Source organism: Falco naumanni, chromosome 8, assembly GCF_017639655.2.
Source record: "Falco naumanni isolate bFalNau1 chromosome 8, bFalNau1.pat, whole genome shotgun sequence".
NCBI classification, from domain to species: Eukaryota; Metazoa; Chordata; class Aves; order Falconiformes; family Falconidae; genus Falco; species Falco naumanni.
Window position 1 is genome coordinate 12,691,902 of NC_054061.1, and position 26,097 is coordinate 12,717,998.

At 43.2% G+C, this 26,097-nt stretch overlaps 1 protein-coding gene and 1 long non-coding RNA gene across 3 annotated transcripts in view; one reads left to right on the top strand and one right to left on the bottom strand.

Moving 5' to 3' along the window:
- HTR4 (5-hydroxytryptamine receptor 4) overlaps positions 1-26,016 on the top strand; it is a 154,868-nt gene extending 128,852 nt beyond the window's left edge. The window contains exons 8-9 of one of the 2 annotated variants that reach the window (XR_005829233.1): positions 12,954-13,929; positions 14,083-26,016. Coding sequence is in view for 1 of the 2 variants with exons in the window: in XM_040602927.1 (XP_040458861.1) it covers positions 12,954-13,041 (88 nt within the window). In the remaining variant the exon portion in view is untranslated. Of the gene's footprint in view, positions 1-12,953 lie in introns of both variants that reach the window. The other variant, XM_040602927.1, reaches the window with a different exon arrangement.
- LOC121092252 lies at positions 2,927-12,974 on the bottom strand. The gene is made up of 3 exons (XR_005829234.1): positions 11,043-12,974; positions 10,349-10,486; positions 2,927-9,455 (listed from the first exon to the last, which is right to left on the bottom strand). It is a non-coding gene; the product is annotated as an uncharacterized LOC121092252 (long non-coding RNA).
- Positions 26,017-26,097: the final 81 nt, after the last annotated feature.

Genomic DNA, 26,097 nt, shown 5'->3' on the forward strand with positions numbered 1-26,097 from the left:
AGCCTGTTGAACTGCGTGCTGCTGAACGTTTGGTTTCATAAGACAAGAGTTTGGATGGGGACAGGCAGGAAGGTACACAAACACAGTCACAAACACACATGCTCAAGGGATCACGTCCTGTATTTCTCACCTCTTCCAGGGGCCCCACTCGGAGATTGTTTGCTGTCCTTACTTAAAAAGTTATTAAAAATCTCAGACGTATCTTAGCAACATCCGTGTTATAATTAATAAGGGGCCAAGAGTGACAAATATGAGGTGGACGTTCAGAACAATCTCCACTGGAGGCAATGGAAAATAAACTTGTCCAGTGTGGGTCAGCGCCAACAGGCACAGTGCCTGGCTAGTCTCAGCCATTCCCCTTGCCTGAAATTATGTCAGGTGAAACCCAGATGCTGAAGTTTCAAACAAGACAGCAGCATTACACGGTCAGCAGGAGAGAGCACAGGTGCCGGTGGGTGCAGAGGGGGGGTCCCATCCCACCGCCAGCTCAGCATCACAAGCACAGCGCTGCAGAGCTGCAGCGTGACCGTCACAGCCAGGAGCCTTCAGCCTTTTCAGTAAGCATGGCTAAAAGAACCGGAGGAAAGGCGCAGTCTAATTATTGTGACTGTGCAATGAGAAACAGAAGGTACAAACCAAACGCAGTCATCGCGCCGTTACTAGTTCGCCAGCCTGAGAGTATCCTTACGGTCAGTGACCCAGAGGCAGGATATTCCCAGCTTCTGAGAGTATACAGGATTTAGTGTCAGAAAGAAGTTCTTCAATAATTAAACCACCTTTCCTGCAGCTGTAGGTTGTTCTGTCCTAGAAAGTATTTGCAACATTTTGAAATCAAAACCATCTAGTTTTATTTAAGTGACTAATTGCTGCTGCTGGAGCACCACATCGCTGAACCAATCTACAATTTAGTTGTGCCAGACGTGTATCTTTATGAAATGACACGATGCTTATTCTGAAGAGGCTAAAATCTAACGACAAGGCATACAAAGGAAGTCTTATTGCCTCTATTTTATCCACAATGAAAGAAGGCCCAGAGAAATGGCATGGTTTGCCCACAATCAAACAGGAATTCTTGGAAAAGCCACTTCTGCAATCTTGAGGTGTCCTGAGTCCCTTTAATCTTCCATCAACAATTTCTTAAAATAGCTCACTGAAGAACTTAGCTGGTCTTTGTTGTTAGCATATGTTTACCGTTTATCTGTTTGCTTAGCATTAAAATATCTGTAGTCATGTTCCTGTTTTTAATTTTTGATGTCTGTCAAGGATGTTATTATCATCTTAAGAGGTTATTATTCAATACAACGAGACGTCTTTATAGAATCATAGATCATTTAGGTTGGAAAAGACCTTTAAGATCATTGTTATAACATCATGCAAGAGGTTTTAGCCAGTACCCAGAGACAATGACATATAAAATTGTGTTCCTTCAGCCCAATTTTTTATTGAATTCAACTCTTTGCTTCTTTGCTGATCTATATGAAATGCCTTGGCTGACTCAGGCCAGGCTTCTAATTAGTTATCTTTATTAATCAAACTCTGTCCAATCTATTTCTTGTGCCAAGTGAAGGGCTGTGTCCAGCACTCTACCAGAGAGACCAATGTGGTTTTCCTCCATTCATGGAACAAGAGGCTTCTGAGCAAAGGATCAGTGTGCTGGCATTAGCTAGTGAAGTTGAAATAGCTCAAATGGGTTCCTATAAATTTTTGTAGACCAAATTCATTAATAGAGCCTGGCAATAAAAAGAATAAAAAAATGGAAGATGTAAAGAACAGTTGCAGTTCCAGGGAAACAAATTGATTGGACAAACTGACAGCTCATCCTGGGGGTCGTCTTGAAGCTTGTGGAGGAAAAGGTCATCAGGGAACTGCTGGAGAGGGGCCAGCGGAGGCTACAAGGATGATCAGGGGACTGGAGCATCTCCCTTGTGGGGAAAGGCTGGGAGAGCTGGGCCTGTGTAGCCTGGAGAAGAGCAGGCTGAGAGGGGATCTTACCGAGGGCTACAAATATCTTCAGGGTGAGTGCCAGGAGGACGGGGCCAGGCTCTGTTCAGTGGTGCCCAGTGACAGGACCAGGGGCAATGGGCACACAGTGCAACACAAGAAGTTCCATCTGAATCTGAGGGAAGAACTTCTTTACCTTGAGGGTGACAGAGCACAGGAACAGGCTGCCCAGGGAGGCTGTGGGGTCTCCTTCTCCAGAGACATCCAAAACCCACCTGGATGAGACTGTGCAGCCTGCCCTAGGTGACCCTGCTTGAGCAGGGGGTTGGACTGGATGATCTCCAGAGGTCCCTTCCAACCCCGACCAGTCTGTGATTCTGTGAAATTCAGTATGTGTTTTCAGCAGGAGAAACCAAAAAGGAAACAAAATGCTGAAGTGTTATGACATTTTCTTTCAAAATCATATTTCAGTTTATTTTTTGCCTGCACTTTTAAAAGGAGTTAAACAGCCTCCTTAAAAAAGATATACTGTAAACACAGAAATACATGAATTGGAGGGGATTTTGGTCTTGTTTTGCCTGAAAAAATATGAAACTTTTCTATTGCACATCAGCCTAAAGCAGTAGTGCCTGTTTGTCAGTGCGGTCACGTAACCGCTAGGCACTGCGTGCGCACCTCCGCTTTTGCAGATGGGCACATCCCTCGTGTTGCTGCAGCGACTTGCCTTGTGCTGTGCGGGGGTGCCTTGGCCCATGTCTGACTGAGACCATCTGGGAACGTGTCCTGGGGCTGCAGGTCATTAGAGCAAGCAGCAGCCAGAGCTGGCTTGATAGAGTGAGAGAACAGGTGACCCCCAGCTGAGGAAAACATCCTGCAGGGATGATGGAACAATGGAAAAATAAAGGAGATAAACAAATGTATTGATAGATGCTTGCTTTGTTTTCTGTGACTTGTCAGATACAAAGAAAGTAGATTATTTTTTTTTTTTCCCCAGCAATGTTTCTCTCAGTCGAGGCCTTCGCTTGCTTGGAGAACTGTCTGCTCATTTTAAATCCGAGGAGGCATGTAGAAAACTTGCAACGTGCACTGAAGGCTGGATTATGTGGACTGGGACTAGAGACAGCTGTTTCTAAAACCTGTAACTGAAATTTAGTAAAGATTGATGAGTGCTTAATTCTAGCTCACAAGGTCTGAACAGCATTATTTGATTTAAAAATGATTAAGATATTCAGCAGAACTGCTCAAAAGTGGGGAAAAATAAACACTCATCGTGAAATAGAGACAAATTTCTATTTAAATTTGACTACAAAGGACTTTAAAATCAACATCGCTGTCATATCCATATAAATAATTTAACAATCCAAATATTCTCCTGAGATCTGGATTTTCACCATTCAGCTGCAATGGGAAAATTGAACGTTTTATTGTATTTCTGTTGATTTTACCCATGTTTTCCCAAAGGACTACATCCTCTCTAAGGAGGAATTGTCCACTGATATTTGCTCCTCTTTATTAAAAAAAAAAACCTAAAAAAATAAGTAGTAAGACTAGGACGGACTTCCAATTTGGCTAGGACATTTTAAGAATTTAGGAATATTCTCTCTTTGGTGATGATGCTGCTTGAGCCACCAAGTCCACTGACTAGGTTGGTTTTGCACACGGATAAATGATGATCCCTCCCCAAGGTGGGAGTAAAAGACACTGAAGGCAAAGGAAGGTCCCTGTTGTAAGGCTCGCTGCAGAGGATGGATTTCATTTTCTTTCCCATATTACTGTGCTTTCCTGGGCCTGGCTGCAAAGGGACAGAGATACCGACCGTGCCTGGTCAGTTGTTTCTCCACCAGAGCTCCAATAGGCCATTTAGCAAATCACGTACCCCAGCCACTTTACTCAGATGATCATGCCATATCTTTATGGGCTCTGCAGGCTGTCAGCTTGCAATGAAGAGAAATTGCCATGGGAGGAGGGGATGGAGACACTTGTCTGCCGTTCAGACTAACTCAGCTCCCCGGCAGAGGCAGAAGCAGCAGCCAGCTGTAATGACGGCTTCACCATCCCCATGCCGGGGTTTGTCTGGTTTGGCATCCAGCTTCCTCCAGCCCGCTGGGGTGGGAGCCCCGCACGAGTCACAAACACTAAATGTATCTCTACAGCGTTAAAGGAATATATCTGACATTTGAGGGAGTTCTCTTGGAGCAGTTCTCATGGTGTTTTCTAACTTCATGCATGCTTCTTATATTCATGGGTTTCCCATACATTTAGAAGATAAATTCACTCTGGATTGGCTTCTATTGGACGAAGCAGATCACAAGTAGTCATGCACAGGTGCAGTGAAAGACCTGCCTTTAGTAAACTCACCTTAGATAACACGCTGGTCTTCTCTGGGTTGCAGGTCAATCAGGTGCAGCACAAGGACGATTTAAACCTTATTGCGAGGAAACCTGGCAAGTGTCTTGCTCACCTCGGAAACAGGCAGAAATGAGAAACCCACAAAGAAACAACAGGAGCTATTCATCCTAGAGATATTAGATATATTGCTAGTTTTGCAGCGTTGAATATGAAATCGATCTGCGTTGTTCTGCAATGTTGATCCATTGCAACAAAAAGAACAGGCTTGTGATTTTACCCCAGGAATTGGGTTGAGTATGTAGAGGGTGTCCCTCTCACCCTGCTATAATGATTTTCTACTGATGGCCACGTTCATCTTTAGTGGCTGGAAGCATGAGTCACTCAGCCCAGAGATTACAGAGTTACTAGAAAGCTTTTAATTTTATGGGGTCTATGAGCCTGGTAATTGTGAGAGAGGGACAATTCTGCACTGACCTTTTGAAAACTAAATATGCAGCTGTATTAAAATCAAATGTGTCATGAAAATACATTTAATTTGGATTATGTATATTTATTTTTTTAACAGAAAATTGGAATGAAACAACATACTTTGTTCACATTTCATTTTGACATCTTGTGTATTTCAGGTTAAAAAAAAATAAAAATTGCCTCTTTCAAAATGAAAAATGTCATAGACTAGAACAGCAAATTCCAGAGATTTTTTGGATTTTATGTTTACACTCTTCTCAACTTTCTGAGTGTTTCCCAAGATTCCTCAGTTTTTCCAAAATGTTAAAAGCTTCTTTTCAGGGAGGCAATAGCATTGCCCTCTTTGCCCTCAGCTCCTGTAACACGGCAGAGTACTCCAGTGCTGCAGGCTCTTTCCTGCTGTTCTGAAAAAACACGCTCAAAGTTTATCCCTGACCCATGATTCAGACTGGCCTTGTGTGATCTTTCTTGGGTGCTGCCATCATAGACACGGCTAAACGGTGTCAACTGGAAACCGTACCACACTTAACGGCATCTCTATCATCTACAGGCAATCACGTACCGTAGGTTAGTGACTGCCATAAAATACAGAATTAAGACTGTGTTCTACCTGCTCCTGAAACAGGAATAAAGTAAGCAGATTCATCACTGCCTGGAATAACTAACAAACAGTCATCCTAAGCTGTTCTCTCTTTCCCTCTCTTTTATAGTGCATTTATGAATTATGTTGTTTGCATTTATAATTATGGGACTGAACAGATGGTGGAAGGCTTATACCAGAATGATGTGTTCATTAAAATAACCTACCCTGGTCTGCCAAGTGATTGTTAGCTGTAATCCCAATCTGATATTGGAGAGAGTTATTTATTCTCTCTAAGTCCATCTGAACAAAATGGAGCTTTGAGAAATGAGCACTGTATTGAGCGTGAAGCTACAACAGTGATGTTGTGTATATTCCAGACGGAAACCGCTGAAGAGGGTTCCAGCCGTGAGAGAAAGAAAAACGCAGGGAAAGGTAAATTGTGGACCAACACGGTTTTCAAATCTGAGAAAAGTTTCAATTCTTTATTCAGTTTGGAAGCTCTTTATTCAATTTTGAAAGCTGCTTAAAAGACACTCCAGTCAGCTTCCGCCTATGTGCAAATTCTTTCTATGCTCTGCTGTCTTCGGTAGCTGAGTACAGTAACGGTATTATTATTAAATCCCATTATTAAAAATGGGACTCCTTGCTCAAGCAAAAAGTAAATCTTCACAATTTATCACATCTTACATAGAAACGTCTTGTCTTCCTCTAGTCCCAACAAGTGTTTACTGGGTGCTTCTGCAAATAACAAGAGGTTTTGTGATGTGACACGGAGCGATCGCCACCTATTTGCCTTCCTTTTTGGAGATTTTATTGCACCAGCTTCACTTTACCAGCTCCATTATCTTGCAAGACGTAATGGATTCTGGAGACAATTCTTTGTGCTTCAACTCTTTTGCAGTATTTTATTTCTGAGATGTCCTGCCCCACTATTTTCACATCAGGACTTCAGGATCTGCTCTAAACACAGATGCAAGCAGAGACACTCTGTCAAGGTTTCTTTGTTGAGATTGAAGGAGTGTCATTTTCTGCAGTTCTGGCCATTATCCAGGCTGTAATTCCTGGCCCTCACATCTCCTTGTGGTATGTCCTACCCAGCCTACCTCAAGATGCCACTTGCAGCAGATCTTCACCCATTGAGCTGCCCGAGGACTGTGTTGCTGGTGAGCTGCTCAGAAACACAGTTTACAGCTCCCTTATGCTGAAAGCTTTGCTTTTGTGCACCGAGGCAATTGGCATCACTTGTACCCCACAGCTGTGGCACAGCCACGGGGTCATCAGAATCCTGCAGGCAAAACTCAGAGGGAACAGCGGAGAACAAGATGCAAAAGTGCAGGACTCCTGTCTGCTTGTCTGAGCCTGCTGGGAGCAGAACCAAAGTGGGAGGAATGGGAGAGCAGTGGAAAAGTTGATTTTGTTCACTAAGAATAACGAGAAATAGTTGTGTTTTCTGGCTTCCCTCTACAATCATTGTCACAACATTCAAAGATGCAAATTGGCTGTGCAAAAGCTTATTACTGAGACATTTTCCAGGATCCTGGAGGATGTTTCTAGTTGTGTATGAAGGAAGAAATATATTCTACATGTTTCATTTGGCATGCCAGCCATCAGCAACTGGAAAAGGGAGAAAATGAAAGAGACGGGCAGATGAGTGCTCACATACAAAATTGCCACTATCACAGTGGTTAGATCAGTCAGCTTGATAAAAGGCAGAAAAAGACCTTGAACATGAATTGGAGTCTGCTCTTTTTTTCTTTCCTTCCCTTCTCTGTCTCATGAGAAGTTGTAGCCTTAGTCCAGATCAGAAATGGGGAAAATATTTAAAATTGTGAAAACTTCCAGAGAATTGGGAAAAGCATATTCTATACCACTTTGATTTTAGCTTGAAACTCATTATTTCTGACCTAGCAAGTAAGTCTTTATAATTGCATGTTTCTCAGATGCTCTGACCTTCCTTAAACATTCAACCTACTAAATTAGCCTGCGCATTTTTTCAGGGCATGCTTTGTCTTTAAAAGGAGCTTGCAAGAGCTCAGCACAACAGATTTCTGCTTTAGTCTGGACTACAGTGTGCTACTGTCAGGAAAACATTAATAGATTTAGACTTCTCAGATTTTTGGTTTTATTGAAATCTAATGTTCAGTTTCATTTGAAATCTTTCATTTGAAACACAAGCAATTTACAACAACAACAACAACAAAGTTAAAACAACAATATCAATAATGGACACTTCTCCAAAACAACAACAACAACGAATTACAATACCTTTAAATGAAAGATTTCACTTGTAACTTTTACAGAATTATTGCTTTTTAATTTTATTTTTAAAGAAAAAAAGTCATAGAAACTGGCACAGACTCAGGAAAACTTTCAGTGCCACAAAATCTTCACTTTTTTTTTTTTATTATTATTTCAGATTTTTAAGAGTATCACAGTTAGAACTTGCCCCTTGCCTGGCTGCCATGCCTGAGCTTCCTCCATCAGTCCAGGAGGGAGTCACTAATGAACTGCCAGCAACACCCCCCAAATCCCAGCACAGGGGTGGCCGAGGACCGCAGTCTGGTTTCAGTTAGGGGTAATTTTCCTGAATCGTGTGAGTGTGGGTTCAACAGCAGACTCACAGCCCAGCACACCTGTAAGGTCACTGCTGCAGCCAGCGGCAGAGTATATTACAGGCTTCAAACAATTTAATGTGAACATCTAAGAACAGCGCCGATTTCACAGCGTTTGATACAAGGTTTTTATCTTCTATTCTTGCATTACAGAGGGTATTTAGAAACTCTGGCAGTAAGTATTCTGCATTTATAATGTAAAGATTATCAAAAAGATTTGCAAATACAAAGAAACTTGGGGCTTATCAGCTTTTTGTACAGTTCACATCTAAATTTTCCCAGACTTTGTGGCCTTTTGTGTACCCACCTGGGACCCGGGCTATCCCAGCAGAACCAGTAACAGACATACCCATAAACGCACCACTCACCTGCTTCTGCAGCAACATTGACCTCTTGGCATCTGAATGCGTGTGCAAAGTTCTTCGCTACCCAGTGACAATGTGTCCTTCTTTTTCCAGGCAGAGGGGGAGTGGATTTAGGTGGCAAAAGTCCTGGGGAGCAGAGTTAACAGCTCCAGTACCAGCCCCCCAAAAAGCAAACCCTTCCCAGGGAGAGCTGCAAAGCCTCACCTCGGTCCCAGAGAATGTCAGGGTGACAGGAACCACCTTCTGTCAGTTCAAAAACGGAAGCAATTAATAACGTGATCAGGTGTGTGAGGAAAGGATTGCTGAGCAGAGAGCAGAGACAGCTGCGCACCTGCGGCGGGTTTGGGATGGCTGTGGCTTCCCCCGTGCCAGCCCAGCTGAAAGCTTTCCCATGCTTGGGCAGGCGTGGGCATTTATTTTCTTTTATTTTTTCTTTGCTATGATTGTGACCCTTTAGGTAACATTATTTCTCCTGCCAGGGTTAAAGGGACAGAAGCTGCTGAGGGAACGCTAAGCCCCATGTTTGTTCAGAGGCTCTGGGAAGCACAGGAGATGCTGCCCCACAAGTCCTTTAGCCCATTAGTGATGCAGCTGTAGCTGGGAAAGGCTGCCTTTGCTCTCATTTTGTCAGTCTGTTGTTAATGAGCAGTCCCTACCACCGTCATCCAAGCCCTTGCAGCTTCTGTACCTGTAAGGGGCCCCTTGCCCTTTGCAGCAGCCACCAGGATTAACTGCCTGTGGGCTGATGAACTGGGGTTTGCAGGGAGCTTAGGGAAGAAGGATGGATACGAGCGATCTGAGCAAGGACTGCGGTTAAAAACCAGGGGAGTAATTCACAGGTAAAACAGCTGCAGAACTGCTGAGCTGCCCAGGCGCTTCTGCTGGTACAGAGGAGCCATAGGTATGTGTAAGCAGTATAGGCAGCGTTACACAGATACTGCAAGCGTGAAGCGTTGGGTAGAAGGCATTTTTGGGAAGATACTTTCCAATTCTCGTCTGTTCCCCCTGTCCAAAGGACCCCAGGCATCAACTCCAGGCAAAGGCTCCCTTCTGGAAACTGGATCGGTGGCTGCGAGCTCCAACAGAGGAGTGGCCCACACCATCAGGATGTTGCCTCCCCTCCTGCTGGGTCATGTTCTGCCGCAGAAATGGATGCAGTTAGCTTTTGTGTTCAGACCCAGCAGCCCTGCCCCAAAATTACATTGCTTTCTGCTTTTCAGCAAGACAGGTATGAACCTGGGGGACAGAACTGGATGCCAGGGGTTTGCTCATCAGAAGAGAAGTAAGCAGGGACCTCAGGCTCCATGCAAATAGTGACTGTTTTTCATCCTGGTTGCGGAGGCCAAAGCCCAACAATTTGTTGGCTTTGCTTCCTCAATAAATTGTACAATCTGGCGTAGGAGAACGAAAGCGGAAAGATCACAAACAGCCACTGCATCCCCTTGGTGTCTCCTCCCCAGCTCTTGCCGATTTCCCAGAATAATGCCGCGGCTCCCTGTTGTACTTGTGGGCCTACAGAGGTTAAAGCTACACAGCTCCCCTCTGCTGTGCTGAGAGCTAATCCAACCAGTTAATTAGAGAGCCCGTTGGACTGTCAGAAACAGCAGGAGATGCAGAAGCAATTATCTCCAAATTGGTCATCATCACAATTAAAGTTCCATTTGGCAAGTACATGAGTAGCCTGCAGCAGGGTCCCTTTATAGGTGGTAATTCCTTTCCATTGCTGGGCTTCATTGCTGGGTGGCGGTGGTGGTGATCCGAGTGAAGCTGTCAGGTGAGCTGACAGTATCACTGGTCCCCAGTCTGGGGAGGAGCCAGCTGCAGGAGCAGCCTGGGATGCCATTTGTAACTGAGCTTGGTAGCTTAACGTGACAGCGTGTCCAAATCCCATGGAAGGAACTCATTACGGGCAGGAAAGCTAAGCAACTAATTTGCTGCAGATAATTTATTTAATGCATTTAATTATTTTAAATTTTTTTTCCTGCTCACATATTATGGCTTCCTCAGATGTGTTCATTACTCAAACCTACTTGATAAATTTCTCTTGAAACATTCAGCCCACACGTGCAGGGTCCGAGTCTTGTTTTCTTCTTGTGGTTGGGACGGGAAATGCTGCAGTGTTTGACTCCCGAGCTGGGTGACAGCCGAGGCACGGTAGGTGTGTGCTCCTGTAGGTGAGGCAAAAAATGAGTTTCAGGTGCAGCTGTGCTTTCTCTCTAAATCTTGCTTCCCGTAGATGCCGATACCTGAAAAATTCATTGTATGCTCAAAGAGCAGATCAGTTAAGACATGGCGGTGTGAAAAAAAAGCAGGGATGTTGTAATTGTGTCTTTTATCTGACATTAAATTGGTGCCCTGTAAGTTACAGGTAGCTCTGAACTTTCATGTAAAGGGAAAAAAAAAAAATGTGGAAACAATCCTGGTAACAAAAATCCTGCCAGCAGAGGACTTCTTTAACAGTTTCCTGGAGATGCTGGTAAGACTTTTAGGAATGATGTGCCGCTAGCAGAGCAAGCCATCACCCCTGCAGTGCAGCTTTGGCACCCTGCATGTGAATGCTCTTTCCTCCTCTCCTACCGGTCCTCTTTCCCCACAGGGTAAACAGCTGAAGCGTTGAGCTAACTGCCAGAGGCTTCAGACAGCCACTTTGTGCCACAAGAGACCCTGGGACACCTTAATGACTTCTCTTAAAGCTTAATGCATCTTTGTAACAAACGGCATCACCTGCTAAATTGCTGATCTTGCACTACTGTTTTCTGACTACCGCAGAAGAAGCAGCAGCAAGGTTTGGCTCTTTGGATATCCTGTACCAAGTCAGCTTTGGGTGCCTGTCTGTTGTGCTTCCGAGCCAGCCCTGAGCTGCTCTGCGCTGTGTCAGCCACGTCCGCAGCGCAGGGGCTCTCCTGGCTCTCATCCTCTGTGTCACCATTTGTAGCAGAGCCTCTGCTGCGCTGGAGGTCTCGCTGGTGGGTTGCCTCACATCATGTGCCGTGTCTGACTTGGTATAAAAAAATTAAAATTCTGTTACGACTTGTATGCTTCATGATCATCTAATCGGAGTGCCTGTTTAGTGTTAGACGCAAAATGTCTTTTCTTGTTTCTTACATCAAGTCTGTATCTTGTTGGAAGAATGATCACATTTTTTGAAATTTACAATAATTATTTAAAGTGATGGAGTACGAAGGAGGTGTGTTGGATGGATATATGTATCTGCACATAGAGTGACCTGTATTAAGGCAACCAAGCCTGACCATGTTGACAACAAGCATCTAGTATACTAGAGGGTAAATTCCTCCAGGAATACTCACCACGGCAAATACAGACAGGCAGTACAGTTTATACCCTGGCTTTCATTTTAAGTTTTACTGGAACTAACGGACACGTCATTTGTAGGATATTCAGATCATCTACTTCAGACATCTCAGTGGCATTATAAGCACCTTAATTAGGAGCCTAAGTCCCAAGTATACTCAGTGGAGAAAGAGATGCATCCAGATTAATAATGCCAAGTAAATTGATGTCATAGTATCAGTTTTTGAATATGTAGACGATGTGGAGTTCCTGACCCTTTTTCTAATGGTTATTCAAACAAATCTGGAGGCTGATAGTGCTTCTTTTCCCTCTGCTAACAGCAGGAGAACTGATCTTTTCTTAGGCTTTTTTCTTCTTTTAATCTTTATTGGGATGTGGATATTTCAGGTATGTCTTGCATATTTGTTACTAAGAGAAATAATATAGCTATAATCTCTAAACACTCAGCAGAAGAAAGTATTCAGAAGAAATCAGATACCTGATTTCCCTGATATGCATTTGGACTAGGGGAAAAATATGCTTTTACAGTTATTTTTGCAGCTTCCTACTTTTGGGCTTACTCGAGGGATGGTGTGGTTCAGCTTTAGTTTAAATGAAAGGGACTGCCAAGGGAAGATACCTGGCTTGCTCTGTACCCTTCAGGGGGTTTGCAAGCAAGAATGATTAGATGTGACATTCTAGAAAGATGTGCTCTATCAGTTTTATTCCAGTTAGCCAACATTTTTGCTATCACCTCAGATCTGCTGGTTCCTACTAAGCACTGCGCTCCACTTAGGAAGAAGAGCTGCACGTCATTAGCAAACTAAACCAACAGTTATGTTCAGAAAGTCACGTTGAGATGGGCAGCAAGAAAGGGGCAGGTAGATGAGGAACACGTAAGAGATAATGTGTAATTCCTTACAGCTGAAATGTTGGTCTTGGTTTCATCTTACACAGCATTCACATCCCAAGGTAGTCTCAAATGATTCTTTAAACGCTCACATCGAAGACATTAGCTGAAGTGCCTTCAGCCTAGTCCACCCACAGATGATCAATGTTTCTTAGTTCTTTGGTCTGGTTTCCTCTCATTACCAGCTGCACCTTAGATACATGAAAACCAACAGGTTCTTGGTTTTCAGGGACTGCCTTGACCGCATCATACTGAAGATTTGGTTTCCTGTCATGAAGAAAAGTAGGGATTCACATTTGCTTCATGTGGGATCTGGATATTTGGAAGATGTATTGTCTTAAGATATACTTCAGTGTTTTCAAGAACTCATTTTACATAAGCTTGTCCTTTTAACTGGCGCTACCAGATCTTCCTTTATGTTTTCCCATTCCTAGGTACACTGTTCTGCGTAATGGGCATCATCAGGAACATGAGAAGCTTCCCATCCACAATGACCCTGAATCACAAGAGTCCTGCTTCTAGTCATGGTCCTAGAAGAAGAGTGGCCCAGCTGAAGGAACAGATGCCTGTCAGGATACCCAAAGGATTCACAGACAGCAGAACTTTATGGAAACTCATTCATCTGCATTGTCATGATGCTTTTTGCACTGACTTCAAATGAATGTCCAGCTGCACATGTGTAGATTGGTGGGGGCATGGGAAGGTACATGAGCAGAAGAGCTGAGGACTTTCCTGTATCTGCAAGGACAGCTGGACTGTATGTCTGCATCAGAGCCTTACTCCAGGAGCGAGCTGATTTCCGTCAATGTAAGGAAACAACACGGATACAGACCACCCAGTGCAAGGAGTTCTATTATTCCTTTCCAGCTGCCACCTGTGTACAAGCCACCTCTCTGTTCTGTGATAATCATGATCTTAAACATTACAAGCTCTGGCTTCAGCCCTAGCATGATGTGAGACTAAAAGCCTGCTTCACCTGCGCAAGATGCTGCCCAGTCGTGACCAGATGCTGTCAGGAGACAAACAGCGCTGTCGTCTTTAGCAAAGTAAGAGGAAATGTTTGCTTTTTGATTAGTTACTGGTGAGAGGTCAGCACGAGCTGCTGGTTCACCCTGCCCTGCAGAGCTTGCTTTGTGAATGCTTTTATTGTGTTTCCTGGCCAAGTTCACTGGTAGAAGACTCATGGGGTGCACACAGTGCCTGACAAGCTGGAGTGGGAGCTACAGAGACGTTTCACTGCTAGCAGAAGGCCCTGCAAGCACCACTTCAAACCAGGCCAACTGCTAAAAGACAGTGGCCATCCTCTGCCATTCGGAGGCCAACGGATGGGACGTGGCTCTCAAACTCCAGGCAAGCTGCCAGTGCCGTTGTCATCTGAGCAAACTTCGGGCATTCTTACCAAGAAGAAAGGTTGGCTAAAAGACAGAGTCAGTCTGTTATAGATCACTAAGTGCCATCTTGAAAAATATACCATCTAAAAAACTTTTCTAGCTACATTAGGAAGACAGACTTCTACTTACATTTTCCATCTTTATTTTTCTATTTGTTTCTGTTCTCTTCCAGTTGAGACAAGAAGTTCCGAGACTTCCAATTATCACCATATGCGCATCTCTGTTTGCAAAGATCTCAGTCCTTCGCTGCTTCCTGCATGTAGATGTTGCTATGTTCCTTGTGAGCTGCTTCCACATTGCATGGAAAGGATAAGCAAGGCTACAGACTTCGCAACTTTGGGAAAATGATTTTCATAAAGTGGGAAATATGCAGGATCAAGACTATGAGGCTCTACTCTTTTAGATGAAGATCTAACCCAGAGATGCCACCCCGAGCCTAGAAAATAAAATTGTACTTAGTTGTATTGTGTAATCATGTACAGATATTTTTAATGTAAAAAGAAAAGGTGACATTATTTATTATTTTTTATCAGGAACGTGTTTTTCTTTCATTAAAAGCTTCTAGACCCAGGAGCTTAACATTATATGTATTATTATTTAGTAATATTTCTGTTGCTATGTGACAGGTATTTACTGAAACAAACAAATCCTGCTTTGAACAAACAAAAATGTTGCTCGGTTGAGGAAAAGAAATTGTGCATGATAAGAACAACTGGCTTCCTTGCCATAGTGTCTGACTTCTTTAAATACTTCTTCCACATAAAAGTCACTGATAAAGCTTCACATCTTTTTCCTTTAGGATTTGAAAGGACAGTGGGCAGAAACAGCCCTAATTAGAAGATGCCAGACACTTACCAACATAGAAAACTGCTAGCAGTTAGAAAGAGACAAACTATGGTTGTTTGTGGCGATAGGTGCTGATGGGAAGAACAAGAGCTGTTTGAAAAGAGAGGGTGAGATAGTTTGAACCAATTCCTGGTTCATCATTAACAACAGTTCAGCAATGACCTGTTTTTACAGGGTAGTGTTTCCAAAAGAACTCATTATCTGTTCAACTCTATTGTTGACACAAAAACGGAGCAATGGGTGAAAGTTTGGAAAAAATCCATCCAGGGCAGCTTCAGTCCTATGATCTACAGCTCTGTGGAACTGCTTGCTTGGGGTTTTATCTGGATTTGGTATAAAAGACTGCAGAAGAGGTTGTCTTGTTTTCACCTCTGGTATTAAATTGCTTAAAGAAATTCCAGAAAAGCATTTCTTTGTCCCCATTAAAGGGCGTCAAAAGGTTGGTGTGAAATTTCTTGGAGTGATACGGAACCAGCAGCATGGGGATGCTATAGTGATGGTGTTCTTTGTTTCCGCTGTTGTCCTTGAAGTGTTGTTTTCTCCTATATTTTAATGTGCTTTAATAATATCTCTCTTCTTAATTTTAAATTAACTTCTCAATGCTGCATTTTACTCACAGGCAATGTTCAGAAGGCTCTATCAATGGGATCAGTAGCTCACTAGCCAAAATGGTCAACGGTTCAGATTGGAAAAAAGGCTCTAATTCCAAACACCGTATTTGAATGAAATACCAAACAAGAAATGTCCATGTTCTGTGTCACCTCTGGCTATTTGCTTGTTGGACTAAATAAACCTGTCACGAACCACTTGGCAGCTCCTGCTTTATCAGTCAGTCTGTAATCTCAGCAATGCTTCTGTGAACGCAGAAAATGGCATTGTCCACCATCAATAATGTCAGAACTTCTGTGGAAAAGAAGCTGTCTCATGGAAAGGACCTTTGCTAAAGGTAGCTGCTCCTGTAGCCTCTGAGTTCATCTTCCCATTGACCATTTTGGCTAGCAGTGTCAGAGTCTTTGCCTGTGCTGAATAACATGTAACGCATTGGCTGTTTCTAAAAATAATAATTAAAAAAAATCCTCTATGTATATTGCAGTAAACTCAGGCTCATACTCATTTCTTGTACTGTTTTTGCTCAAAACATACAATGCTAACAAGTAATACTTGCCTTACGATACGCTCAAACAACTGTAACAGCAAGGTTACGGTTTGTAACCCCCATTTCTTTGGAAATACCAAGGAGCTCTTGGGTTATAATACAAGTTCCTAATGTTTATCTACCAGAACAACCCTGCCTGCTGCACCCAGTGCTCGTGCGCTGGCTCTCTTCCTCCCCACACCTTCGCTTAGATCATTACTGAGCCCTCCTTCTCCCTCACCTGTTCTGTGCCCACCTCATCTCTCACTATCTACACCAAGAGATGGCACTGCCATGGGCATCACGCTCAAGACAGGCATTTGCCAAGGGGGAGTCAGATTTAATTTTGTGCAGCTCTGTTTCTCCAAGCTTCCCAGTGAATCTGACTGAAAAAGGATGCTCCTTTCTTCCTTCCTTTCCATCTTTTTCCTGACATCTTTCACAGATTCACTTCAATAACCATACGTTTATTCCTTCACATAAATATACTAGTACTCATCAGCAAATTATCACACCACCACATTTATGGTCTGGGAACATTTTTTTTGAATGCAATAAGCATCAGAAGTGTTAAGCATGATGCCTGCTGTAGCTTGGATTACAGCTGATTACATTTTTCCACGCCAGAGGTAATGTGCTAGCAGAACAGCTAGCTAACAAGACATTGGCTGGGGCTTTGCTAAACTGTCTTTGGGAGGCTGATCTGTCAACACAGCTACATTTCCATATTTCTGTATTTTTCTAGGCTCCAGAAGCATTTCTGAGATCTTGCACGACAATTGACAGTAGGGCATGTGCCCAGACAAGCAAATCCAAAGATGCACTGAGGTTACTTGTGCTGAAGGAAGCAGAGCAACAGGCTGCCTACTTCCAAGAGCCAGGTTGAAAACAGCCCAACACTAAAACTTGGGGCAGCTCACTTTAAGTGGGCCCTAGACAGTGTCAGGGTGCACAGCACCATGGGGTGAGCCACCCTTTCCACTGAGCAGCTTTCCACGCCTCTGATACTCAGTTTACTCATAAACTAAGTCATGGTCATGCTGCAAAGTAAAATTTGGAGACATAATGAACACATCACCAATGGGAAGCTGTGTTCGCAAAACAGAAGCTCCAAGGAAGAGTGCAGAAGCAGCAAAAGACTTTAATTAGCTGATGATCAAGACTATCTGGAGGGATGTGAAGCAATAACTGGATGATACACACTCTGTAAATGTCACTGCTCGAGGCAGTCAGCAGCTGCATTACTGAGGGAGATGTATGGAGATATGGCTGCAGCCCAAGTGTACTAACAGGTCATGCTCATAAACACCATGCAGACAGATTAATCCTTATGGGGAAATGTCCCTTCCACATTTATCCTTCACACTTCTTTCAACACTAACTATGTTTTCTGTTTTTAGTCTTGGAGAGGGTAATGAAAAAAAAAATAAAAAAAAAAAGGACAAACAGTATCTCAGCAGAACAATTAGAAAAATGCTTTCAATACATTCTCAAAACCCTTTCCATTTAGTTCAGAAATGTAATACGTGACTTGCTCCTACCGCAGGATCTTATGCCTAAGCAAAGTGAGAAATGAAAACATTTACCACCGTGTCTTAAAAATGAAGACAACAACTTCCACTTGCATCACACCACAGCACACTGCCTGTGCCTCCACTCCAGCTGTGGGGTATCAGCAGAGCTAGGAAATTGCTCACGGTGGAAACAGAGGGACTGACAGTGTTGGAGCTGAGGGGTATTTGTAAGGATGCGTGGGAAGCTCTTACTCACACATAGTGCCTGGTTCCAATCTATATCGTTTCCACATTCAGCTTGTTTGAAGGCTTAAAATCCCCCCCGCCCCGCTCTCAAAGAGAGATGTACGCTTCAGGGAGAGGCTGTGCACACAGTATGCCCATGCAGGGGACCTGAGTGGGGAAAACAAACCCAGCCCACTGAAAACCTGTCTCAGTGCTCTGTTTGCTGCATGTTTCTAGCCACAAGCAGACAGCGGGGCACAAGCAACCACTGTTTGCTCACGGAGATACTGTCATATTAATAAGCTTAATTCGTTGTTGGTTACAATTTACTTGCAGTCATAGGAGCCCGCACGTTGGCCTAGCACATCTGCCTGAGGGAGCCTCACGTTCGAGGGTCACTGCGATGCTGGTCTAGCTTGCAGAATGAGCGCAATCGAAATGGACTCACATGAGCAATGAAAACCAGTACTAGGGTCATCGTGATTTTGAGTAGTACGAATCCCTGGCTCCAGAGAGTCTCTTTCTGTTTCCAAACTCTGGTCCTCTGTGGGTCTGTTATAACAAAGGACACATCAGGGAGAATGTATATTAGAAATGTGTTTGGTAACCACCGAAAACTTGAAAATGAGTCAGAGCTGAGAGAGTCAAATGATGCCTTGCCTTTGATTTCAGTGCACTTCAAAATGGCTTTTATTTTACCCTGCCTTCTCCTGTCATCTAAATGGGATCAAGAGCTCTGTGAATAATCGGTAACAGTGTATTAGTTGTACTTAAATGCTTTTGTGCATCTCAAAATACCTCTCAATTTAGGTGTTACTAACTAAATAACCTCAACCTGAAGATCATCTGCCCAAAGGATTGTGGCTTTTAGAATGGAATACATTCAGAAACGGCTCTGCTCAGCAAAGATGAGGAAGAATCAAAAGGTATGTAAGGTATTTACTGACGTCAGCCTGACTTAATAGTGTGCAACGGAACTAACCAGTTGGGTCCAAATTATGTCCATTTAATTCCTAGCACAGATGAAAAACACGTAACAATGCCAGCAAAATGATAGTTTCTTGGAGCAGGCAGCCCACATGCGGCAGACTCTGAGTCATTCTTGAGTTTTCCTCACCCATCTTTGTAAACGCTAAAGCCAAGGAGAGCATTTTCATTCTGTAACTGTCAACTGTAAATCCTTCACTAGGTTTGGATCCAATCTTTTTCTCTGCATTAGATTTCCTGAGCCATCTCTGAGTACTATCCTGCCAAAAGGCAATAAAAACATTTTTTCTACTAATATGAACCCAATAAAAATATCAAAAGCTTTTAGTTCTTTCAGTTTTTATATAGATTAAGCCTTTCTGAATCTGAAATAGTCACATATTCAATCAGCATCTGAAAGACTTACCTTATCACAGGAACCTTCTCATTTAGTTAAAAAAAAAAAAAAAAAATTAACTAGAATTTATCCAGTACCTGAGTTCCACTGCTTCCTGTTAAACTGAACTGAAATTGCCCATGTTATTAGGAGATCTAGTAGATTTCTTGTCAAATATATGATTATTACTTAAAGTATTCCAAGGATTTGGCAGAAGAGCTTAGTATTATCTTAGCATACATTATTTGACACTTTACAGAATTCTGCCATTTTTAAATTATTTTAATTGCTCTTCTGAAGTTCTTGAAATTAATCTGTAAAAAAACCCAGAGAGACCCTAAATATCTCCTCTGGACCACAATGGAACGGGAATGCAATGCTAGCTGATGTTCCTTACACAACAGCTGTAGTGCCAAGGTCTGTACTCTCTAAGCGGTATTGTGAGGGGGGCTTCTCAGTCCTTTGGGACAAGAGGAAAATTTATTTCCTTACAGAGCAAGTAGCACATTTGGCTTCCTTGAAGCTTTCTTCCACATCAAGATTAGGGAGGCCCCAAATGAGGAGGACCTCCAGCTGCCACGGGGTGTGTTTGAGCCAGGCAATGATCCAGACAGAGTATCAGAACTAAATCCTTTTCCAGCAGCCTCAGTAATGAATCTGTTTTCATATTCCTGACAGATGAATCCCACCCACCAAACAGGGCTCTTGACATAACAAGTGTCTGAAAGGGCTGTCAGATTTTATCAACGGTCATCTTCGTATCACTAATCTCTAAATCCAACCCTACTTAAGGGCATCCCTCTATCTGTAGAAAACAGAAAACACAAAGGAGAGTATAGAGCATTATTGCAATAACTACTGCCAGTGGCTGAACAACAGCTATTAATCCAGGGGTTACTTTAATGACTATATAGATTAACACAGATACATTTACTCCATACTAGTTTCCATGACTGTGCCCCACTATTACACTCCATCATTACTCTCTGTGAAAGAGCCAATTCACTTGCCACCACCTTTACAGCCCTCAATGGCAGTCCCAAGATCATTACTGGTAATCATCTTTACACAGAAATTCAAGCTGTGAACATCTGTGCTCCTCTTGCATAAGCTTAGAGCAGCCAAAAGAGGAGTTGTCTCCCCCTGGGAGCCGACACAGAGTTCCACGTCGGCAGCGCTGGCTCCCCGTGGACAGCCTCACCTGAGAGCACAACTCATATGCCATTGCAAACGGCCAGATTTTTTGCCCTTTGCTAGACCAAGCACGTTTGCACCCCTAACCTCTCCTTGCTTGCTCCCTTCCTTGCTCAGCCAATGAGTTGGAAAGATGAGTGCAGCAAAGACAGAGTCCAACTTTAACATAAAATCTGTGATTTTTGTCTTTGCTCCTGGAAGAGGAAAGAGGTTGAGAGAAAGAAAAGAAGATTAAACTACATTGGAAATACTCTCAAGCAGAAATCCACCTTAGTTACGGATCCAGCCAGCGTAGACCACCGAGAAACACGACTTATGTTTTGAAAACTGACTGAAAATTTTGCTGCTTATTTTTATGGCAGAAGTGTGGCCCTCATCTAATAAACCCTAAAAGATGATCCCTGCCCTCCCTCCACAAACAAACAGCAGCAGCCAAAGCGGGACTGTCATTATGCTCTCTCACCATTACCCTCAGCCTCTTGTCTGCAGACCTCCAGTTCAGCCACAGATCTGGTAGCTTGTCCACAGAGCACGTTACATGCAGCAGATAAACCCTGCCACCCCCTCTTCTGCACCACAGCTCCGATACACAGCCTCTCATCTGTCCTTTACAGCTCCATTTGTGAAGGCTCACATTTAAACTGAGGACCATCATGGAAAATATTTGCTGAAGGAAAAAGCTGACCTATCCCCTGCTTCTCAGACATCTGTCCTGTGGAATCGAGGACATTTTTTAACAGCTTGTCCTGTCATAATCCTGAACATTTTCTTGCAAATGACAGTTCTGCAAGCACCTTCCTTACCAGACATACCTCCATGTCTCAGGCAGCTTTTCTTAAGAACGGCCTGTTCCTGAAAGCTGGTGGTTGCTGGGGGTCTTCATAAATGAAGCACTTCAAAACAATGAGTCATTGTAGTGAAAGCTCCCAGCCAAAGCTTGTTTTCTGAGATGAAGCCAGGTTTTGGGGTGATACCTCCAGAAAAGTTCAGCACTTCTTGTGCAGCTTTGCTAACACGTTTCATGTCCCTGCCTCACCCTTCTTTGGAAGGGTGTGATACAGCTGGATCAGCTAAACCAAGGCCAGCATCCACAGGTCAGGCTGGGTATCCCAACACTGAGATGTCTCCTTCCCCCACTCACAAACAATGCACACCTATGCATTCGTATGTATCTCACACTCTCATACTAAATGGCATGTTTCCAGCTTAGATGACCCCTTTGGAGGCATCGTACCACAGGAAGCAGAAGTTCTTCCCTGCAAACACAAAGCTGGTGGTTTTGCTCTGTAAGAAGTCTGCAATAGAGAAAGCTTATCTCATCGCAACACCTAATGACTGCTAATAAGCTAATGGAATCTCTCCAGTTGATGGTGCACTAGTTTTGACTGTGTTATTATCACACACAGTGCCTACGCGTACAAACAAATGCCCCATCTTCCCCCCACAATGGATTAAATTTGAATTGCTTGAACTAGTAACTCGGAGTAGATATTGTGGGCAAGAGCAGGAGTATGCAGCTGCTTCTAACGCACTGGAAAGCTTAGAGACTAGCGTGAGGCAGAAGCAAAAATCTCCATCAACTCCTTATAGCTCTTCCTCAAATAAAAAAATATCTTCAACATCTTTTTCTTTTCAAAACCCAGACACTGATTTCATCTTTCTCCCAAACCAGAGAAAAACCCAAGAACCGGCATACTGCCTGTCTCTGAGATATGATGTTTTATGCTCCCCTCTCCACAGTGCTCACACCCCAAAGCATGCCTTCTGCTGGATCTGTTTACCCTATGTACTCTCTGTTTAGACGGCATTTCTCAGGCACTGGAGCCACTCCCAGCCACGGCCACCGCAGCCTCTTTCAGGAAGATCTGTTACCCCTATGTGCTGTGGGGAAAAAGAAGCCCAAAGTGGTTCGTTCCAGCACTTGCCTGCAGTGGCACAAGTCACCTCAGACCCACTTTTTAATTAGCAGCTAGTCAATACCTGCCTTTGGCCAGCTGGGTAAGGCCCTGGGAGCACTTATTTCTCTTCCCTGTCTGCAAGAGGAGACCCCTCTGACTAATGCCCTTGCATACAACAAGGCATATAGATCTGACAAGGCATATAGATCTATACACAAGGCATAATAGTTCTGACAATGGCAGAATCCACCCAGGAAGCATATTGTTGACCAAGGACTGTTAAGTCAGAGCTAAGCCAGGGAAGATAACCCTTCCTGCTTAATTCTGTCCCTGAAGACACACACACACAAAGCACCTGAAGGAAGCAGGGGACGTTTTCCTCACCTATCAGATTTAGTGCTTGTAAAGCTGCCTTTGAACTCCAGCAAACAGCTTGCTTTGATACCCAGATGTAAACATCACTGTTTGTTAAGTGGGCTGTAAACGGATTTCATAGTTCAATCCAAAGCTGCCACAGATGAGCACAGTAAAGCTAAAAGTCCCAGCTGGAGCTGTCTCTTGCAGAAAGATGAACAGTGCAGGATCACTCGGCCATCTCATTTGCAATGACAGCAGCCTGCTCCTCCTGTCAGAGACCAAAACCAAGGTGTCAGACTGGACTTCAGTGTGAAAAGGGAAGCCTGTCATATACAGACAGAAAGCATCTGGGCTGCTTCCTGAGGAAAGCTCAACACCTACAGACCGATGGAAACCTTTCTCGCCCTCCGTGGCTTGACATGGCAATTGAATAACAGACTGCCCCAAAATGAAGCAAAACAGAAACAGAATGGAAAGACAGGGGAAAGCTCAGACACAAAAGATCATATCCTTTTGCAACCTGGAATACACAAACCAGAATTTCTCAAGATTAGTATCTCTACATCTGCTTCTATAAATGTGGTAAGTTTTCCGAATGGTATATAGGATCTTTTGGAGATATATGTAGGACTTAAGAAAATGAAATGGATATAAAAAATCACTAGGTACTTTTTCTAGGTACTACATCAAACTCTCCTAAAAGAGATTGTCAAAACACTGTAGCACACAAGGGATTTGGCATGGTACAATACCCAATATTTTTAAATGTCTAAATATACTCTACCGTATCATTAGTGACCTCCCAGAATCAAGTTCCTTAAGCACCAAAAAAAGGAAAGGAAGCGATTGATTTCTACTTAGTTTACCTAGAGCTCTGACAGAAGGGTATTTATTTATTTATATCAGCTGTTCTTTGCTGATCTTAGCTGAAGAGGAGGTTATGAACCCGTATCATGAAAAGGACTTGTATCTCACACAAGGAAGTCAAAAGTGTTTCTGAAAGAAAGAAGAAAGTCAAGTTCCATTTAAAGTAAAAATAAGAGAATAATACTTGACTGTAAATGACTCCGTTCTAACCCTTCGCTTCCCTTAAACGGTCAAAAACGTGATGCTAGAATGCCATAAAACTAAAGTATCTGAAGCTTTGCAAGAGATACTGCTTTATAGAGACAGCGCGCCCGCCTGTGCGCACGAACCTGCCTCCCGGGCTCGGTTATACAGAGACGAGCGGGCAGAACCGAGCCAGCCCGCACAGCGCCCCCTGCCGGCCAGCGCCCCCAGCCGGCCAGCGCCCCCCGCAGCGCTGCAGAGCGTGAAGCCGCTCTATTTCAGCTACGTTACACGGGCAAACGATCTTCAAAATTCAAAATAGCTCAAATACAAATAGCGTGTAGGTCTGAAATCTCGCAAAGGAGAAGCAAGCCACGTGGGAAAAGGTTTAGTGCAACACAGAAATCTCAGCGGTGGCTCAGTGCATGGATGAGGGATACACGCATCCAGCTCACGCTGGTTACCAGGTTCCAGTCCCCTTGCTCTCGCAGTAGCTGCTTGATGTGGTTAACCCTCTCCAGCTGACAAAACCCCAAAACAGTTTGCAAAAGAAAATACTCATGACTACTGCACACCCCATCTGCAAATCCGGGCTGATGTCAGAGCACTCTTTAAACACACAGCCCCTAGTGCAGTGACTCAAGGTTCTACAGACGAAGAAATCAGAAATCCCAGATGAAAGCTGCAGCTTTTTGTTCTTCACTGTGGAAAAGAGAGACATTTTCAGCCCTTACAGCTGGGACAGTACAGAGAGTACTGAGTGCGTGTGCCCGCCACTAGCAGAGCACCGCTGAAGCCAGAGACCGGCAAGCAGATTATTGTTTGTACAGCAGCTCCTGCTGACACGAGCTATACCTGTTCATGTACTAGTAATACTTATTTATTTTTTAAACTAATGAGGGTTGAGCAGCAAAATAATTGTCATCTGCTTTGCTCCTTTCCTCAGTTTCAGATACTGAACTGAGTGAAGAGAGCAGGCTTCCCAGCCAGATCCCAGATACAATCTCAAATCACCCAGAGCTCTCACGAGATGGACACAATGAACTTAGTCATTAGGTTACCACTATGTGTAAAATGAGTGTAATCTTTCAGAGGTTAAAGCTACTGCAAGGTTCAGTTGCTTACAGAATGAAATGTTGACTATAAATAAGTACATTATTTGTATAAATACTTCTTTCAAAAGGCTAAAGTTAGAGATACCAGATGGAGATCTGGTGCAATACTCTAGCAGTAACATTTTCCTGTACATGCCATATTAAAATGGTAAACATGACTGAAATCGTTGACTCAAATTACTGGAAACACTTCTAGGAAGGGTCACAATTACGTTTGGTCTGAATATCACTGAATATATTATCTATGTTTAAATACATTTGTTACAACTAAACCATTAACTTTGATCTTGCATTAAAGCAAATTTAACCGCATTCACACCATTATCTGGTATTTAGCGTTCCACCTCCAGGTAAGAGGTAGAGAGAGCGCATGTGAGAAAACGCTACGGTACCAAATCTCTTGCTTCTTCCATTAGGCACCACTCTCTTCCTCTTAGATATTACATTTTCAGTTCCACTACCTCAAGAATTTCCAGAGGTACAGATGCAGAGAAAACTAACACTGGCTTTGCTGCGTTCAACATTTTGCCTCTTCAATTCCACAGAGCTAAACATCATAGAAATCCTCACTAGTCACATGTATACCAAAGTTCAAAGACTTAAAATCATTAACAATGACGTGTAAAATTGTATAATGGTATAAATGGATGTACTCTATGGCTTTTACCACAGTAAGTTAGCAAACTCATTTGTTAGGCTGGTAACTGCAACTTTAAAAAAACCCATAAAATGATAAATCAAGCCAAAGCTGATCGTATGGCACGTCTGAAGGTCCGTTTGTGCAGTCACAGCCGTGTGCGCATGCAGACACTGTTTCACAGAACAGCAAATCAGCCTTTAAGAGGTCTCCCACCCCTGCAGGGCACAGCACTAACAGCACTAACAAGCCAACTAGTTTAATACTAACTTGTGTATTTTTATACTTATATACTGGACTTGCAGCAAAATCTGGACATATACACAAAATACCTAGGGATACTGTGGGACACAGAGACATTTTCTATATACAATAAAAACCAAGTATTCAGGGGCAAAGAACAGCAGTATTTACTGACTACATGGAAAATCTCTATTTGTGAGTGAGCATGAATCAGCCTGAAAGCTCACTGGCTGAGTCAGAGGGATCCTGTACTGACACAGGTATAACTAAGCAATTACATATCCCTTTTCCTGCCTGTCTTAAGAGAAAATTCAGCTTTCAGCCAGTTAGCGTGTGCAGATTTATGTTAAAGAGAGTGGAACCAGCAATTAGCAACTTATTTTTCATGTTACACAGTCAAATACACTATTAACATGAACCCTAATGGTACAAAATACTTTAGAAAGTTATCTTGTTTCTAAGGTGCTAGGTGTGGGGTTTTTCTCTTTCTCAAGAAAGATTTTTAATGAACTCTAGAAACTACCACAGATCACCAACTTCGCTACTTTTTTTCCTGCTCTTGGCTGCCTTTGTAACAGCTGTAGGATAATTCTCTCCCTTTGAAAAATGC